The sequence below is a fragment of the Cyprinus carpio genome, chromosome A3 (assembly GCF_018340385.1).
Source record: "Cyprinus carpio isolate SPL01 chromosome A3, ASM1834038v1, whole genome shotgun sequence".
NCBI lineage: Eukaryota > Metazoa > Chordata > Actinopteri > Cypriniformes > Cyprinidae > Cyprinus > Cyprinus carpio.
In genome coordinates this window covers 14,474,771-14,494,802 of record NC_056574.1, presented here as the reverse complement: position 1 = coordinate 14,494,802, position 20,032 = coordinate 14,474,771, and the positions used below count along the sequence as shown (strand labels likewise).

General features: G+C 39.3%; 1 protein-coding gene across 2 annotated transcripts; it reads right to left on the bottom strand.

Annotated features, from left to right (window-relative positions):
• Window positions 1-728: 728 nt before the first annotated feature.
• prkacaa (protein kinase, cAMP-dependent, catalytic, alpha, genome duplicate a) lies at window positions 729-19,593 on the bottom strand. 2 transcript variants are annotated; one of them, XM_019069650.2, is made up of 10 exons: window positions 18,679-19,593; window positions 9,591-9,652; window positions 9,116-9,244; window positions 8,939-9,037; window positions 7,971-8,053; window positions 7,174-7,300; window positions 6,887-6,982; window positions 6,684-6,806; window positions 3,868-4,032; window positions 729-3,720 (listed from the first exon to the last, which is right to left on the bottom strand). In XM_019069650.2, the coding sequence occupies exons 1-10, from the start codon at window positions 18,725-18,727 to the stop codon at window positions 3,595-3,597; spliced, it is 1,059 nt and encodes a 352-aa protein (XP_018925195.1). In that variant the 5' UTR covers window positions 18,728-19,593; the 3' UTR covers window positions 729-3,594. The 2 variants fall into 2 exon arrangements, with proteins under 2 accessions (XP_018925195.1, XP_018925193.1); XM_019069648.2 differs by lacking the exon at window positions 18,679-19,593 and adding an exon at window positions 12,350-14,129.
• Between the last annotated feature and the right edge of the window lie 439 nt (window positions 19,594-20,032).

Sequence of the window (20,032 nt, the reverse complement as noted above, 5' to 3'; positions counted from 1 at the left end):
CAATTAAATGATTAGTCGAGAGGGAAATGCGCTGAGTGGAATATTAGCTACGTACTGCATACGACATAGTATATACTAGGTGCAGTACATACTATGAAGTATACAGTACATAGTTTGTAAAACAAGGCGTTATGCAACAATACACACTTCAAACAGCAGTATGCTGATCTTCGTTGTGTTTAATCAGGCCAGAAACCAATATCAGAATAGTTTGTCTTATAAAGATTTTTTTTTAAAAGTTAAACACCTTATATTGGCAGTCCAATCAAAGTAGTTAAGAAAAATAAATACAAATTGTGGCTTAATAGTTTCTCGAGGGTTTTGCATTGTGGGATACAGTATTGTGCAGTGTGCTTCACATTTTATTAAATGTAGTAGGTCATATCAAGGAGATTTATAATAATTTCCATTCATCTCCAAAAGAACTTGCCCAACTTATGCAGGTCCACCCCAAAATTCATGATAAGTGATCCGTCATCATTGCTCGTGGATGCTCAGACAAACAATTTTTTTTTGAGACAAAACATCATGTGACTAATGACTCGACTCCCAGGAAAATGATGTCAAGGCAACACAGATCCTTTTCATGCTTTTAAGAAACCTTCAAATGCAAATCAGGCATTGGTAGAAAATAAATACTATATATATATTCTGTGCTATGTTAAATGTCCTGTGACCGATATAAAATAAAAGTTCCAAACAATAACATTTAAGACAGCACCACATTGTAATTTTAACATTTAAAACTTTATTGGAATGATACATGTTGCAAAATATTATTCTGTGTATTTTTTTTAAACATACTCGATGTGTCCTACGGGTATCCGTCAGCTTCTCCAGAAGGTAAAATAATTAAGACTGTTAAAGGCAGAGAATATACAGTATTGTTTCCCGAGAAGGTACAATAGACTACACCATCACCATACCCATGTCGAGAGGAAAGAGACTCCTGTTACTGAAAATACACTTAGAAAATATGCAAAAGTAAATCAAATGTTTTCTTCATGATTTTTTTTTTTTAAAAAGCAAATCGAAGAGTGTAGGAAACTGGATGTGTACAAAGGCAAACTGTATCATGGACTGATGCGCACACACACACAAAAAAAAGATGACTGATGATGTAAATGATGAACAGATGAGTGGGAGACTGAAGGATGTGTGACACCCATGTATTTGAAAGGAAGGGACGGGACCCAGAGATAGAGGGATGACATATGAATACGGCCAAAAATGTCACATATTTCCATGCTCTGACAAAAATAGGTGTAATGAAAGGTGCATTTGAGCCATAATATCCCACTGTTGCTTTAAACAGAACCCTTCCATAGTCCCTTCCACGATCAAGCTCTAAGATGAGGGAAAAAACTCATGCAAAAGCCAACCTGTTCATTATAACTCGGTGCACCAGTTGAGAATAGTCTCCCGTTGCTTCTAGCGTCACAAGACCAGCGCAGTAATCTAAACGTACAGACGCATTCTTTAAACACTGATTGTTTTGTTTTATAGCTATTCAAACCAAGAGATGGAGTCGTTTCTCCTGTTTGTACACCCATTTTATGACAAAGTCTCCAGAAATGGGGCGAGCAAATATCCCAGCAATCGCCAGGCATTGAAGTGTGAGGGAGAGAAGAGCTAAACCTAGCTTAATGTTTTGTGAAATATAAACTCCTGCCCTTTGCTCGTCTATGTTTTAAAGCTACATCAGCACCCGAATGATCAAAAACGGACCCAATTTGGTGCGTTTTGGCTGTGGATCTGGCAGGCTACAGTGACATAACATTTCCCGAGAGGGAAATGAACAGTAATTTGATCTTATACTGCAATTTAAATAGCATCACAACCATTCAGTGTCCAATAGATATTTCCGTTGTTAAAAAAAGTTGCTTGAAATACAAATTTTAACCTGGCACCAATCTGTAGTTTTGCAAAATTAAGTTACATCACTCATCATAACAAACAGAAATAACAAACCTAAACAAACCAAAAATCGATTTTGAAATCGGCACCTAACGAACATCTGAAAGACTGAGCTATAAGCGATGGTCTGCATCTCAGTTTTAAAGGTGAAGCATGTCAATTCTGTGCCACTAACAGCAGCAAAAAAAAAAATTATGACTTTAATCAATTCTAATATATTATGTCCTTTCTGTTACTCAGACTGCGGTTCAATTTGGTGCCACCATTGGCACAGAAGTTACACTTGACCTTTAAAATCGAATTAAATATTCATCAACACGAAACTTTTCAAGCATAGCAAAAAATCTTTGCAACACACTACGCATTACTGCAAACTTATGCAAACTAAAAAAAACAACAACAACAACAACAACAACAACAACATGGGGACGTTTGCTTTTAGATTGTCTTGCACTCTACAAAGTTACAGAGCAAGATAGAATGCGAACAAATTTCGATCAGTTCGTTGGACGATATTTCAACAGGCCAAATGGTGCTTAACTGACTGGTCAATATCTTAATAACACACAATGAAGTCTACATGAACAACAAGCTTGTTTGAAGCAGAAATGGAGATTGATAAGTGAAGCCTTAGAGAGTTAAAACATCACTAGAAGGCGACACGGTTGAAAAGAATAATAAAAAAAACCCCAACAACAACATCCACCAGGAACCCGGTGTAAACACAGAAACAATGCTCTTCTTTAACGTTTTCCTTTAAAAGCATCTTTTATAAAAACAACCAGCTGCATTTCCATTTTGTGTTGGTTTATCTCTGGAAATGTATCTTCGAATCATAGCCATCTGAGAAAACCTGTAAAATAATGGATTTGGAGCTTCAAGTATGCTTACATGCTACAGATCTAAAAATATTACGAAGTGTTACGGTCTTATCAGTGGCCACTTGCAACACTGGCTTAAAATACACTAAATAATCAAGAGAATGATGAATGATGATCCAAATCAACAATATTTATACTAAGCGGCAGATTCTGCCTGATCCTAGAGCACTGTAGGAAATTAATATGCAATGAGAAATTTGAAGGATGGTTGTGTGATGCTTGAAATCCATGTGAGAAATGGGTGACGTGTCAAACAAAAAGCCAGATCTCTTGAACGCTGTAAGTGGGTTTGATTTGGTACTGGATGCCAATAGGTGCACAGGAAGTAAACATGATGTGGCAGGGTGGAGAACTACAGAGCAAGGACACCTTTGCTATTTAAAAAAAAAAAAAACAATTAAGTTGGGTAATTTTCTCTGGAGAAGCCAAAATTCAGTACCAGAAAGTAACCTCTATATCTCTGGAAAAACAAAAGAAGTAGTCACAAATATCCCCATACCAGCCAGCCACAGAGAAGTGACCGAATCTCTGCCCAATGGACCCTGGCTACCAAACAAGAGGGAAAACATGAAAATGGACAAGTAACAAGAGACGAAGGATCTGAAAAGGCAACACTGCTGGCGTCTCTCTCAGGACTTTGTTCTTCTTCTCCCTCCATCTGTGTGGGAGGGCTCTATGTTGTTGTTACCGGTTAAGGCTCAGTCCAGTCCATCACCATCACCACCCTGGAAAACGCTTTCTTCTCTGTGTTGCCCCACATCTAATTTCTCTCCATCCCTCTCCTCCGCTGCTGCTTCTAGAATTCAGCGAACTCCTTTCCACATTTCTCTGTGAAAGAGACCCGGATTTCTTCTTCCTCGTAGTCGTCAAAGTTGCTGGTGTCGCCAGGGCCTTTGCACTTAGGGATGAAGGGGGCTTCCACCTGAAAACACAGACAAAATTGTCAGGTTGCGGCATTCTGATGAAATATTATGTACATGTACTGATGATGACGTCTTTACTAATGGAGGTGACTTGAAGCTTGAGGAAATGGCGAGAACATTATAAGAACCCAGCGTGATTGAGGTACCTTCTTCTGGTAGATTGCGATCCAGTCGGTGGTTGCAAACCATTTGTGGCCTTTGATGTCGTTGACGCCGTTCTTGAGGTTACCGAAGCGCTTCGTCAGATCTACCTGCAGCAGGTTTCTCAGCAGGTCCTTCAGGTCAGAGCTAAAATGTGAGGGGAAGCGTACCTAGAGAAAGATTAAGACACACACGGTCAGTGTTTGAAATTCACAAGCACCTTTACAAACAGACGGGACTTTCAATACAACAGAAAGTCTAGTCATAACTGACACAATGCTGTGACTGAATACTGAAATTTAAAACAGTGTAGAAGACAGCATGCTGCCCCCAACCACAAAAACCAATGAGAGCAGCTGCAAAAGAAGACAGCAAGCTAAAACCTTTAGATGACTCACAGCTCAAATTTAAACTTAAACTTTAATTTTTAAAATTCATTTCAGCACCAAAGGATAGATTCATGGCAAAACAAAATTTAAATATGCAATTAGATTTCTTAAAACATCACAAGAACAACTATATAAAAAAATTTTTTTCAGTTTAATGCTGGACGAAAATTGTGAAGTTGTAAAACCTTTTCAAAAACATGCATTAAAATATTGCCTAGTAGGGGTGTGACCAGATCTCGTAGCATGAGATCTCGCGATATCCTCGTGCAGACCTTTCATATGTATTTGCATTACACTGGCCCTTTCACCAGTGGTGTGTAATATAAGGTATGCAAGATATTATGTTCACATTATGCAAGTGGCCGCAGTTAAAATTACGCAGTGAAGTCTTTATCCAGGCATAAAAACAGAATTCATAGTTTAACGCGGAATGTCACAGAATATCTCCAATTCTAAATTAATTAACCAAAAGTAGGTCATTACACTTAAATCAAATCACGATAGTTTAACGCGGAATGTCACAGAATATCTCCAATTCTAAATTAATTAACCAAAAGTAGGTCAACTGCATGTTCACATGCCTGTCTCTGTAAATGTATTCACGGCGTGGCGCTCATGGTGATTTCAGCGTCTGCCATTGTTTAAGTCCGGTTTCTAAATTCCCTTTGTTTGTAAATGATAAATTATGAAATTAATGTTTTATGCCTTCATTTGATAACCAGAAAAATGTAAATACACAACACACAATTTCTGAGGGGAAAAAATTCATAAGGCTACTTTAAGAAAAAATTTAATGAATAAATTAAGTTGTGTTATGCATTCAAATAGTTAGACATGCTAAAACACAGAATTTGGGAACAATAAAAAATCTAAATAATATGGTGATAAAAATGGTAAAAATTTCATAGGGCCCTAAACATATTTTTTTTTTGGTTAAACTTTTAATAAATTGATGTGAAAATGTATATACTATTAAAAAGGAGTTGAGAAAAAATTAAATGGAAATCAATTTACTAAATAAACTTGACTGTCTGCTACTTTAAAGGGATATTATTTGTGTTTATTGTTTATTTTTATGTATACTATTTAATTTTGTGCAATTACTTGCCTGTCAGTTGAGTTTGTGGCAAAACCTTTTGCAGTGTTTACATGTTGTTTATACCTGCATAAAATGTATTAAAATAGATGTTTAATTTCATAAAGTACAATTTGACTTCAATTGATTTGCATTTTGTGTTTTTCAGTTGAATAAAATACCAATTTTCCCTATATATTTAATCATTGAGGATTTCTTTAAAAAAAAAAAAAAAAAAAAAAAAAAGTTTAAAAATCTCGTCTCGTCTCGTTCTCGTGAACCCAGTCTCGTGTCTCGTCTCGTGGGATAAGTGTCTTGTCACACCCCTATTGCCTAGTAACGTTAAAAGCAAAACAGTCATAAAATAAAATAAACAATAATAAAAAGTGTCTGCTAAATGAATAAATGTAAAATATGCTTGGTTATCTAACACACACACTCAAAAAGAAAGAATGCCTATATGTCTGACTCCAGGTCATCATTTTTAGTATTACTTATATACTCATAGATTTATAAAAAAAAATTAAAAAAATTTGCACATTTTTATTTGTTTTGCACATTTTTATTTGTTTTATATTTTTATTTATTTTAACTTTTAGTAATTCTTATTTGTTTTTTTTAATACTATTATTAAGGTTTATTTGTTTTGTTTCCATTTGTTTTCGTTTTTATTTATTTCCAGTTAGTAATTTAAATTTTTTAGTAAGTAAATATTACAGTTTCTGGTAACATTGTTGACTTGATTGCACAGACACTATTAAAAGAGAACTGAACTGAGCGGGACGATGACATCACAGAATCAACAATAAACTGACTTTAACTGATAAACTGACTGTTTTCTTTTGTCCTCTTGCATTATCAGCACACGTTCTACCCGTCTAACACTGTAAAGCTGCTTTGACACAATCTGTATTGTATAAAGCTTTATCTAAATAAAGGTGACTTGACTAATTTTAGTGCTTCAACGTGAACTTATTTCATTTAGTTGTCAAGGCAACATTTCTCATTTTTGCTAAAACTTTTGTCATCTAATATTTTTTATTATTTAATTTCACCTTTATTTCAGTTAACAGAAATGTTTTAACAGTTTTAGTTAACTATAATGACCCTGCTCTGAGTTACCCAAACCACAAATAAAAACCTTCAAGAGGATTTCTTTTCAAGAGGATTCTTCACGAGACATGTTTTAGTATTTTTTTTTATTTACTCTTGGAGTAAATAGAGATTTACTACTAATCACAGAACTGGCTTTACTGACGAGATGCGCATGACAATCACATGCGATTAATTGCACAGCCCTATATGGCATCCGGTGCCAAATAATCCCAGTGCAGTGATATTCTGTCACAGCGCTCACCTTCCCAGAAACAATCTTCTCATAAATCTGGATGGGCTGGTCGGCAAAGAACGGAGGGTAACCGGCAGCCATTTCATAGATCAGCACTCCCAGAGCCCACCAGTCCACTGCTTTATTATAACCCTGAGAGACACAGAGAGATGGAGTCATGCTGAAATGGTTCAAACTGCAGTTAAGACAAGAAAAGCAGCTTTGGTACTCACTTTACTGAGGATGATTTCTGGCGCCAGGTACTCAGGTGTGCCACACAGTGTCCAGGTCCTGCCCTTTACACGTTTAGCAAATCCAAAATCTGTTACCTGTGAAAACAGCAAGAATGAGGATAAATATTGCATGTATACATTTGTGAAAAACAGGTGAGTGAGCCTGTATGGCCTTAAACAGAGACTCGAACACAAGGCAGGTATATTCTTTGCAGTCATGTGACATTCTTGGAGCTGCTATCATTACATTTCATGAAGTCATCTGATTTTAAACCCTGTGTGTTTACCTGTATGTAGCCCTGCTGGTCTATGAGCAGGTTTTCAGGCTTCAGATCTCGGTAGATAAGATCAAGTGAGTGAAGGTATTCAAAGGTCAGAACTATCTGGGCGGCGTAGAATCGGGCATGAGGCTCGCTGCACCAGACAGAGACAGAGAGACACAACGTAAATGTACAGAGGTCATCGGACCAGCACACACGCTCATTATACAAGAATGAGATGATTAAATAGTTTTAGACGAAGCGGGCCTACAGCCTGCCACTGTTTGACATGTCATGTCAACTACCCTAAAATAACACCATCAACTGAACTGAAAATAAACTAACTAAATGTGAATCTGCATTTTTTTTCTTTTCATTCTGCAAAAATTCTTGTAAGCAAGTATTTTAATGATTTGCATTTTCTATTCAAGAACCATGCAGTTAGACATATTTGATCTTTTAAATGTAATCCTTTCAGTGGATGTGTGATGATAATAATAAAAAATATAGATATGGCAATATGCAAAAGAACCCAGTCGCGTGTTGCAGTCACAATGACTGTTATGCAATGCGTCAGGTGATTATATAATGCTAATAATTTATTATTCCAAAAGTGGAAGTAAATTAATAACTTGTGAATAATACATTTTAAATGTTTGGCAAGTGGCAATTTGACCTCAACACTACACCTCAAAAAGTTGTACATTTTTAAAACTAATGGAAAATAAACCAAGTTAGAAACAAAAACTTCTACGAGTATAATAAGCCTGGAAGGAGTACGCTTATGCAGCTAGTGCAATATGAATAGAGAAAAAAAAACTCACCTGAACCGGCCGATTCTACGTAAGTGAGAGAACATCTCTCCTCCAGGAACATACTCCATTACCATATACAGGTTAGTATTATCCTAAGTACAGGACACACAAAGGAAAAGAGCAAAAAAGCATTGAGATAAAACACACTACCATTCAAAAGTCTGTCAGATTTGAAAGACGTCTCTCTTCTGCTCACCAAAGCTGCATCAAAAATACAGTAAAACAGTAATATTGTAAAATATTATTACAATTAAACTGCCTTCTATTTGAACATATTGTAAAAATGTAATTTATTCCAATGATTTAAAGCTGAATTTTCATTACTCCAGTCTTCAGTGTCACATGATCCTTCAGAAATCATTCTATGATGATTTGCTGCTCAAGAAACATTAATGATTGTCAGTTTTCACGCAATTCTTCTGGAAGGATTATTTCATTTATGGAAATATCTCATCATTCACTGACGCATCCATGTCGCGTTTACTCATGCTTGATTTAAAAACGCATCTGCCTGCATGTTTTGCTGCAGGACAGCAATTGTGAGTCATTTTTCTGTCATCTTTTTAGGACTGTAATATGAAAGATGTACAAAGTGATTTATCTCCACTAACAGTGTGAAAGTGATGGCACATAACAGGCACAATTACCAGTATAAACATAGATGTCTCTTGGTACAATATGCGTCACACGACTAAACACATGTCATAGTTTTTAAAAGCCTCCATTTTCAGTCCACACTACAAGGCAAAAACGCCGTTTTCTAATTTATCCAGCTCAGTTTTTGTTGAAAAAGACTTTTTATTGTTTATAAGGGCTGAGTTTTTGTTTGTATTTACTTTATATTTCTGATCAATTTAACATGCGCTTGCTGAATAAAAGGACTCAAAACTCATCTATTGGCTGAAAGACAGAGATAGATATTTTTGCTATATCATCCTTCTCCAAAATATGCAAGTACACACACACACAGCTGGTACCTTGAACGAGTGCTCCAATCGCACAAGGAATGGGAAGCTGACAGCCTGCAGGATGCGTTTCTCATTCAGCGTGTGTTCTATCTGTTTCAGTTTCACCACCTGGAAGACAGGAGAAGATGAGCGCTAACATACTGACACACACAGCTTTCAGCGGTGATTCCTCTGAGAGTGGCTTACCTTCTGTTTGTCGAGGATCTTCATGGCAAAATGCTGGCCTGATTCTTTGTGCTTGACTAGCATGACTCGTCCAAACGAGCCAGTGCCTAGAGTCTTCAACCTCTCAAAATGGTCCAGAGATGCAGTGTTCTGTACAACCACAGTGGTCCAGAGATGCAGTGTTCTGTACAACCACAGAAATACAGAGGAAGAGAAGATGGAAGTTGTTGGTGAATACATATTTTTTATCGAGTTTCAGAAATGTGAAATACGGATTTTCAGAAAATAAATGGTAAAACACTAGACGTCATGATTTTTTCACTTTTTTTCTTAATGTTTTGTAGTAAGATGTGTTTGTGTACTGAAAAAAAAAAAAAAATCACAGAGACTCCAGGTCAGTTCACCTTGTGTCCAGAAGGTGGCGCAATGCAACTCCCATGAACTCATAGGGTGACAAAAGTGATTGTGTGCAGTGCAGAAAATGGGATTAACTGACCTGTGCTGGGTTCTCCCATTTCTTTAGGAAATCTTCTTTGGCTTTAGCGAGAAACTCCTTAACTGAAACCGAACAGAGAAAGGAATGATTTGTTTTGTGTTTTTTATTTATTTGTGTGAAAGAATTAATTGGATGTTTGATTAGTGATATTGTAATGTCATAAAAATAAATTAAATAAAGTATGTTTGATTATTTATATTAGAATCTGTTAAAATGTCAAAGTAGGGCATGTTAAAACAGTCATGGTTGTGTGGCAGTCAACATTAACCTTTTACAGCCCCTACAACACATTAAAGTCCAGAGTCGCTGGTCTACCCTGATTTATGGCAGCAGTTTACGTCATTTCGTCAGCTGTGCTGCGTATGAGAAATGCCTGGGAAGACTGCTGAGAACTACTACTTTTTCTACACAGCACACTGCATGTACACAAAGTGAATCTCATGAAAACATTTCATCCTTAAATAAAATTATTCTCATTCTTAATTGTGATCTTAATTACATTGTATTACTTTAAAAAAAACACAAGCAGTTTGCAAATATTACCACTGTTTACATTTTTACAATTTCAAAAATAGGCATTTTCCCGCATGCTTTCATATTTTTTTTATGTTGATTAAAAGTATTGATTGATGAAATTCTGCAGCCATATATACAGGTAATTTAAAGGGACGGTTCAACCAAAAATTTAAATTCTGTCATTAATTACTCAGCCTTCTAAACCTGTTTGAGTTTCTTTCTTCTGTTCAGCACAAAAGAAGATATTTTTTTTTAAAAAGTCGGAAACCAAACAGTTGATGGTAGCCATTGACTTCCACAGTATTTTATTTTTATTTATTTATTTTCACCATACCATGAAAATCAATGCTACAGAGAATTGTTTGGTTAACAACATTCTTCAAAATATCTTCTTTTGTGTACAGCAGAAGAAAGAAACTCATACAGGTTTGGAACAACTTAAAAGCGAGCAAATGATGACAGAGTTTCCATTTTTGGGTGAACTTCCAATGTATTTACATCTTACATTCACATTTGAGACTATTTTAGCTGAGCATCCTATAATTTGCTGCACTTCTTACATTTGCCCTTCTCCAATCAACTTTTTAATCAAATTACGTTGTTCCTCTGAACAATGTTTGGAATGGCCCATTTTACGTCGTAATTCAGAAGGAAATATATTTTATAACAATGTGTGGAACACTGCTCCCATTCCTCATTAATAAAGGACAATTAAATGAAACCTGTTTTTTCACATAAAGAATGAATTCTCCAATTAAACTCCACACTGCTATTATTCTGAACACACCCTTTTCAATGCAACAGTTAGTTACTCAGAACAAGCAGCATGCATGTCTTGTCAGTTGGGTCTGTTGTTTTTTTCTATTACACTACTACATCCATAAGTGAATTATTTGCAATGCATTATAACAATTGCAATGCAGAAATATCACTCCTGCTAACAGTGGTTCATCAGGTTACTGATGTTGTACAGTTAAACTAGCATCTCCATTATAAATTTAAGTTCCCGACCACAGAAAAAAAAAAAACACCCAAATAACTCAAAACTGTGGCCCCACAACTGTATTGCCACTTACATTTTTCATCATGTTTGTTGTGTGTTCAGAGCCTGTGGCAATCACTCTCATTGGCTGTTCGTGGTAAAGGCCTGTTCTAATTTCCACTGTTGTTAAAACCACATCGACTGAGCTCATGTTATCTAATACTTCCTGAGCCCACCATGACAGAACAAGAGCTCAGACCCAAATCAATATCTTCTGACTCTCTCTCACTTAATATTTTTCTCACTCTGTGTGTGTGTTTGTGTATACATGTGAGAAAAGTCACAGCATCATAATTTCTGTTTCAGAAAGAGTGAGAAAGAATCAGCAATCAGGTGAGCACCCCAATGAAGTACTCCTTGAGCATTTCTCCCTATTCTCTTTATAGGACTGTGTGGGAACGTTTAGACTACAGTCTCTTCCTCATTCCACACTACCAGCGCTCACTCTGGGGAAATGCGAGCTGTCGCAGCCACTGAGAAGATCCAACTGTTGCAACTACTGCGCCCAGAGGAGACACGCAAAGAAATGCAGTTTGATTGCTGCCATTGAGGACTCTACTGCAGGACACACCCACATGAAGCATTCTCAAAGTGCAATGCTTTTAAATCTGAAGTAGGGGCATTAAACGATCTCTCTCTGTGGTGAAAGACGGCGTAGAGCGAGGTTAGTCACACTCAAATCTACTGCCATTATCTCCAGTCCACAGGCTCCAGGCAGAGCATGAGAGAGAGAGAAAAAGCCTCACCCCACAACTTCCCGTCAATTCCCCTGCCTTATTATCTCTGAGAGAGATTCAGGAGTGTCTCTCTCACAAGCGCAGTGGTTGATGGGACTGCACACACTCCAGGGTCATATTTCTACTTCATTTGGATAATCTGTAGAGGAACTACAGTAGAAGATAGAGGCAGCTGAGAGGACAGTGTCCAAAGTTCACCTAAACTTGATGCTGATCTAATGCTCCATAAAACTCGAAGCAGATTCAAAACATAGGTCAGGCCTCAGCTGCTTCGCTGTGCAAACAACCCGAAAGAAAAATCTAAGAATTACAACAGCCATATGTAAAAATAGCTCTGCTGCCATTTCATAAATGGCTCAGGATATGAACGATCCTTGCCTTTGTGCTGGCTTCCCTAACAAACGGGTGCCATGACTACCTGAGGGAAATAACCAATTCCCACACAAAGTTAGTCGTGCCCTTACCGTCCACTAGGAGCGTGGGACCCTCCACTGCTCCTCCAGCACTACTGCCTCCCCCTCCTCCCTCCACTGATCCTCCTGAAGAACGAGATTCTCCTGAAGAACGAGATTCCCGCTTCCCACCATGCCTCCTGGAGCTTTTTCGGTCACACATGGGCCCTGCCGAGATGGTTCCACCTTTCTCTTCTTCCTCACAGCATCAGGCTCATAGCCCTAGGCATCTTCCTAAGAGGTCCTCGCACACTTGACCCTCGCATCCACTTCTGCGAAGAGCTACAGGTCTGCTTTCAATGCTGCTTTTGTTTCCAAGTGTGGCCAATGATGCTGATCCTGCTCTTCCTCGAGTGCTGAATGCTGAACTAAAGCCCTCGCTTTCTGCAGCTCCACTGTGCGGACATCACCCTGGTAAATCAATCCCCCTCATGCTCCATTTGTATCAATATTTATTCTGTACACAGTGCCATTCGACTCACCCTCAAGTGGAACACACACACCTAAAATGCAAGCACATACACAAACACACGCACTAGATTGATCCAAATAGGGACCTGTTCGCTTAGAGGAGGGGCAAACCTATAACAGCAGTGTCTCATCTAATGAAAAACATGGACAATAAATAGATTGTGTGGCAGTTCCTACCAACCCAAACAAAGCAAAGAAATGGTAACTTATTATTGAAAGTGGAGAAATTAGGGTCAAAAAAACTGCAGCGCCCGGGAAAAATTAAGTGGGCATAAAGAGTACTGCATTAAGTGCATCCCATTGGTCCCTCAAACCCTGGCAATGTCCTCTAGTGGACAGAGTCCACAATTGATGAGTCAAATCAATCAGTGTGGCCCTCGGCTGCTGTTGCTCCCTCTGACGCACACCAAAGGGGTCGGCTAGTGGTGCATCGACAGCAAGAGCCCCGCTGTTCCACAAACACACACACACATATCTGAGAGCAGCACCCATTTGCAAACAGTGCAGCCTCAGGCCTGGCATTTCAGCCTCTTTCAGGGAATAAATGCAGTGGTACAGCAGCAAGAGTAAGGCAGAAACACAGGAAGAGTCAGGGACAGATGGATTTAAAGATTGAGCCAGATGCAGCCACCCTAGCCAGGTGGAGACTCAAGGGACAGTGACACCTTTGGTAAGTCTCTCCCTCCTCCATGACCTCATTTTTCAAGACTATAGGTGCTGCTCTAGTCTAGGTATAATCTCTTTTCAGCTCTCAGATACTTGACACCCTTCCACTGGCTGACTTTTCAGATACAGAGTTGGTAAACGTGGGGTATTTTAAGCAAATGTCCATGTGCCCTGGTGGGAAATTGAGATGAGACTTTTTAAGCACACAAAAGTCGACCACAGAAAATGCAGAAGAGTTGGCAAAAAAGGACTGATTTAACAGATGCTATGGAGACACCGCCTGTAAAACACGTCAAATTGCAAATCAAATGCTTGTAGGGCAATCGCAAATGTCCAAAGATTCTGGAGTCTGACGCTACAGTCATCCGAGAGTGGATAAACGCAACATTAACAGGTAATGCCGTTAGCATTAGTTTGTAATTCAGTCTGGCAGGAACAGCTGAATACTGGGACCCCAACAAAGCGGGACACACTGACAGGTCTCCCAGGAGACACAGCCAGCTTCCCTGGAACTCCTGTATGACGCAGCCAATGCCAGGCAACAGCACAAACATTAGAAGATGAATAAAAAGGGCTTTGTACCCAGGATGTGCATGTCGACAGTCCCACATCAATCCACGAAGCTCAGCGAAAGGTGCTAATCTAAACACAATCTCAGTATCACCCATGATTTACATATACAACATACCCTTCTGTGAAACCCAAATCTCTTTTTGATCCCATTATGAAAAACATCTATAATTTGTGGTCAGCCAATATGGGTTTTCAAAGGGCAATATTAACATCTAGAGAGGAGGATAATCAAAACATTTTATGAAAATGAAAGCAAATTTCTAAAATAGACTTATTTTAAACAACATTTACTTAAATGTAAAAATGAACTGTTTATCCTCCATTGGGTTGACAATAAATGGTCAAATATAATCCTGGTTGATATATCATTATCCATAATCAAAGGTGAAGTATTCAAGATGATTATCGGTTGATCTCACACACTCATTTTGGATCAGATGGGGAGGTAAGCCCTTTAGACATGCAGGTTTCTCCTCCCCCTTTGCCAAACCCCGCCTTCCACAGTTATGTCCAAACACTCACTGTGCCAGCAGCCTTAACCCACATAATGCCTCAGGTCAGTCACTCACTCCAGCAATAGGCCTCCGACTCATCCTGGGACTGGTAGTGGCCGCCCTCCCCACCGCTAGAGTCTCCAAGACAGGGACCAGCCCGCTGGAACAGCCTCTCTGCCAACCTCTGCAGCACTGACATGGTAGAAAGCTGTGGAAGTAAGCGTGGTGTAGAGGCATCCGACTTTGTACGGCCGTGTTCCCAAACTCTTTTGACAAAACAGAAGTTAGGGTCACTTCTTGTAGGAGACTCTTCTATTTTGACCTCTCTGATGATTCAGGACTCAGGGCAGGCAGGGCTGAACCTTCTCCGTTTCCTTGCCTTCCTGTGCTGGGCTTACACACCCCGTTTCCTCCCGTGGGGTTCTTTGAACAGTCAGAGACTTGTGTTTCCACCACAGCCCATCTTTGCATTAACCCTTACTGTTGTACCTTGATCTGATCCACAGCATTGTCTGCCATGTTGTCCTCTCTTGTCCGTGCACACAGAAAAATATGGCCTTCCCCGGACTGTGGCCCCGGATGGCAGCCAGCACCTGTCTCTAGGGATCAGGGCGGTCCACTGGCGATGGAGCAGATATGGATGTGAAGCATGGCATGAATAAAGCCCCCCATTCTGACCAGGGGAGAGAGCACTAAAGCCCACCATGGAAAAAAAAAAACACTCAGTTTTTGCAACTGAATGTATCAAGCATATTCAAATGAAATGCAGTCACATGCAAATAGAATCCACTCTTCACACATAGATTCTAGGAGCAGCATGCCACTGAGATCCATTTCACACATATCTGTTTCACCAACACCAACTACGCCTTATGCAGGCTAGGCTTAAAAGGCGCCTTGAAAGGTTTGATATGGCAGTGTATACTGGGTAGTTGACAAATATCATGTATTTGAACTTTTTTCCAACATCATAGTTCACCCGAAATACTATATGAGAAAATCATTCACTTAGCTTCATGTAATTTCAAACCAGTTTGCTTTTTTTAATCCCATCGTGGTTTTTCACCATGTTGAATGAACTTTTAGCTTTTTAGCAGTCAGTAAAATATGCATGACAAATTTAATGTTAAACGTAGTTACTCAATTAATATTAGTCTATTTCATGAAGATAAACAGTTGTTTTAAAGTTTTCGATGAAGTATATAATATCCTGCTAAATGACACTCAACTACCCAATTACGCTCGTTTAACAAGATTCTTCTTCATAGCGCTTCACATTTTCCTATGCACGAACACTTTCTAATACTTCAAGCTGATTTGGGTGGGTGATTCCTAAGAGACTCTTTTATCAAGATTTTCATTTAATGGTTGGAAAACTAGCCACGTGGTAATTTTACGTGGATATTATTGGATAATCCAGAAAATTAAACAAGCCTCATCTTAACTTATTTTCGCTTTTCAATAGGAATGCAAGTCAAAAGATGATTATTCATAATCACATTGGATATAAGAGTAAACAGAGGCAAGCTAGTATCATAAAATAGAAAATTCTGAATAAATTCTGATTGGATGAATCATGTTTGATGCCACTGAATACCTATGACATCAGACAAATTTTACATTGTTGCTGCAAAACAACTAAACTCTTATGTCTAACAAACACCCCTTAGTAAGTTCTACCTTGCTTAAAATACTGTATTTTCGGTTTACTTCATGTTACCCAATCGTTTTCACAAGTTAATAAGGTATACCAGACTCGCTGCTTACTATGCTGTCCGTACCCTGATATATAACAGCATAGTCTCTACCAGGTAAAACTGTTTTGCTTTCGCACTTTGTCAAAAAAAAAACACATACCACCCATCCCTAGCAGGCAAAAAGCGCTTATAAAATGAAGGAATATCCTGGAGACATCTGATGCTGCGATTCAAAACTTACACAAGAAAGCAGAAGCAAAGCAAACTTTTGCGACAGGAAAAGAGAGAAAGCAAAGAAATTACATCGCCTGAAGATGCAGACAGAAGGCCACACACAAAGTGGTCTTGTTCATAACAGTGGTCATCACATGATGTTCAAGAGACTGTTCAGCGTCAACACTCCAGGCTGACTGGATCACACAGGCTGCATCATATGACCCCGCCTCCATGACTTTACCAGCCCGGACCTCCTCCTCCTCCTCCTCGCATCAGTTCCCAAGTGCTCTCTGAAGACTCATGGCAGGCCTGTGTTTATGTTTCGGATCCTCTTCACTCACATCCCTCTCATAAATACAATTATTGCTGGTTTGACCCTTTGGGGTCAGAGATTCTTTTCTCATGAAACCCACTGCGGCTGCTGAATTTGGGCTCCTTTTCTCAGCTGTTCCTGGAACATGCTTCCATTTATGATGATATGTAATCATTGCTGTGCTATGAAGTTCAAATGGGAGAGGACACCAGGCTATTCAACTTAGACATAAATTCGATTTAATGAGGGATGGATTCAACTCTAAATAGAGAACTGCACCTATGAAGATCTGTGCTAAAGGTTCTTTGTAGTGGGGAAAAATAAATTCTTTAAATTATGGTGATCTTCAAACTAATACAGTTGTTCTTTTAAGAACCATTACCTGAAAGGTGCTTTGAGGAAACCAAATTAAGTCCTTCTATGGCACTGCTGTGAACCCCCAGCCTTTGGAATCTTAATTTTTAAGCGAAGTATACTTTGTGTCTTCTGTGGAATGTTAAAGAAGTTTCAAGCCAACAAGCAAAGTAACTTGTGCACAGTATTCTAAGTCTTTTGAAGCCATTGGATAAAGTCTTGCCTTCTACCAAAGTTATCATTCATACTTCCAAATATTCAAGCTTGGCACTGTAATCTGACATGACAAACCAATGGCGCTTGGCATAACTGATGTTAAACCTATAACAGTGTCATCATATGGCATTCTTGAATATAGGCCCTGTGCAACGACAAATCAGATCTGAGATCTGCGACAGAGGCAAAGATTATCAGTGAATAACTAAGCCTTCAAGACTTTTTGACAACTGTGGAGAATAACACCCCTAGGTGTCCATTCTAAGCATGGAAAGGAGCAGCTTGGACATACTTCAAAGTATCTTTTATGTTCAATGAAATGCATGCAGGTTTTGAATGACTTTAGGGTGAGTAAATGATAACAACACTGTATTTTTGGGTTAAATATTTCTTGTAAAAAAGTAATACACCTTCATTTGTTGTAATATAGACACTGAATGAATGCATTTGGCAATCATCGCAACAAACAAACGTGTTCTACATGGTTGAAGGCTTGTGCCACATTATTGCAAGAGGCTGGGGAGATTCACCAAAACTTCCTGACAATCTCAAGTGTTTACACAAAAGAATCCTTGAAAACTCTTCCCTCGATTCACTCACAGGCCACGTCTCACGCAGAAATATTCATATTTTTTGCTCTGTTGTATCAAGCAAGCATGCTTAACTCAATGACGTTTTAAAGCAGCTACAATAACAGCTAAATCTATAAGGTAGAATGTTTGTCGAGAGGTCATTAAACGGTTATGACTAGTTGCAGAGGACGTGCATAATCTGAATGTGAGAAATAGACATTGCTTTGCGATTGGTTTGATTTCCAGACTCACTCTCAGTGTCATAATCAAGGACACCCTGCGTTTGACAATCACATTAAACTCGAACATCTCAAAGCAATTAAAATGATTTAGGAGAACAGGGCCTTTATTAGAAGATCATATAGGATCCTGGGATATTTAAAGAAGGGGAAATCATTCAGTTACCATCATATTGCTATCAACCCCATATGACTTTTCTCCCGTGAGGCACACTAAAGAGATATTATGAAGGGACAGCCTTCGTCACTATATTTTTTTATACACTTTGAAAGTTAATGCGACATTGTCATCTGACATTGTCTTCCTCTGAGCTCCACAGAAGAAAGTTACAAGTTTAGAAGGACATGCGTTCGAGTAAATAGTAGATTCGTCATTTTGGGGTGAACTATACCTTTAACTATGATGTCAGATCATGTTAGTCATTCACTCGATGGAAATGAATGGCCAAGATCAGTTCAGGCAGGCGGTGCACTGTGCTTTGAAACCCAGTCTGAGTGTGACCAATTCAAGTAAACACACAAGCACTTACCGCTCTCCATCTCATTGCCCTTGTTCTTGGCGGTGGGCGCGTTGCCCATGATTGCAGGCTAGGTATAACAGATCTAAATCGACTTTTTCTTTACGCCAGCTGTCTTCAGACTCCGTCTCCTTACTGCTCATACGATTTCTGCGTCCGTTGAACTAGCTATGTCTGATCATAACTCGCTGGATCACAGTATGCTGTCAGATCACATACAATCTGGATGTTGATAGTAACGTTAGCTGGTTAGGTGGTTAGCTAGCTAGCGAGCGGGCGCTAGCTAGCTAACAGTAGCTGTCTGGTTGCAGTGCTTCGGGTTCGGTAATGTCTCTCGGCTCTCCTGGGGTCCGTTGAAATAGCACTAAGAGCCCGTCTTCTTCTCTCGTTCCTCTTCCTCGCTCTGCTAACCCTCAGCGAGGCCCTCGACTTTCCTCTTGAGCGCCACAAGCCCTTGTTTTCACCGTCCGTGCGCGATTCCTGTCGCAGCACGCCGATTTGGCCGTACCTTTTCCGGTAGCCTGGTCGTTTGCTTGTTTATGTTGATAAAGCAATTCGGTCGTGTGCACTATGTAGTTCGCATAATTCGACAGTCAGACCCCTTCCATTAATCTCCTGTCCACAGCTACAGGGAACTCCTGCTACAGCGAGACCTACGCGATGCCCATTGGCCGTTATGCTTGTGACGCGCTGGCGAAGTGCGAAGCTGATTGGACAAGAGCTCAGCAATCCAATGCAGGGTGATCGATGATTGGCCAACCGCTATCTGTCTGTAGGATTTTATCCCACCCCCGCAAACTGACAAATAACGTAATCTATTTTCATTTCATTAACACGGGTTTCTCTGTCCGCTTCCCGTCTTTGTAAGCGGGCGCGGTATTTTGCTTTCTCAATACAGAATCGGTTTCATTCACAATCCTTTGGTGATCCTCCGCGGTGTGTTTGTTAGCGAAATGGCCGCGCGAACCCCTCCCGCTAGACTAATCCGTGATAGGCTGTATGACGTCAAGACGGTCTATTTTTAGAATGTTGGTCAGAATTTGAAAACGCGAACACTCTACGTCTATGGAATATTAAAACGGGGTCTGTCTTGTGCAAAACAAGCACGAAGAGGTCATATACGCAGATATATGCATTCGATATCGGCAACGAATGCGCGCGGTAGAATTTGTCGAGCAGGAAACGGAAAACGAATCCCAACCAACGCAGTTTCGTGATGCACATGTATGAACAAGTTGCATGATTTACTGTGCATAGCAACCGCAAATGCATTAATAATACCGTGCAATAACAGAGGAGCAAAACCCACAATGTGACACTGATGCTAACTAAACACCGATTTAAAAAAATTAAATAAAACACTACT

What these genes read in the sequence shown, in the direction of transcription:
- prkacaa (XM_019069648.2), bottom strand. Translation starts at nt 12,500, where the DNA reads ATGTGTGACCGAAAAAGCTCCAGGAGGCATGGTGGGAAGCGGGAATCT. An exon ending in TCCCACGCTCCTAGTGGACG is followed by an intron (nt 9,653 to 12,349) that starts GTAAGGGCACGA and finishes GTTCGGTTTCAG; the next exon opens with TTAAGGAGTTTCTCGCTAAA. An exon ending in AATGGGAGAACCCAGCACAG is followed by an intron (nt 9,245 to 9,590) that starts GTCAGTTAATCC and finishes GTGGTTGTACAG; the next exon opens with AACACTGCATCTCTGGACCA.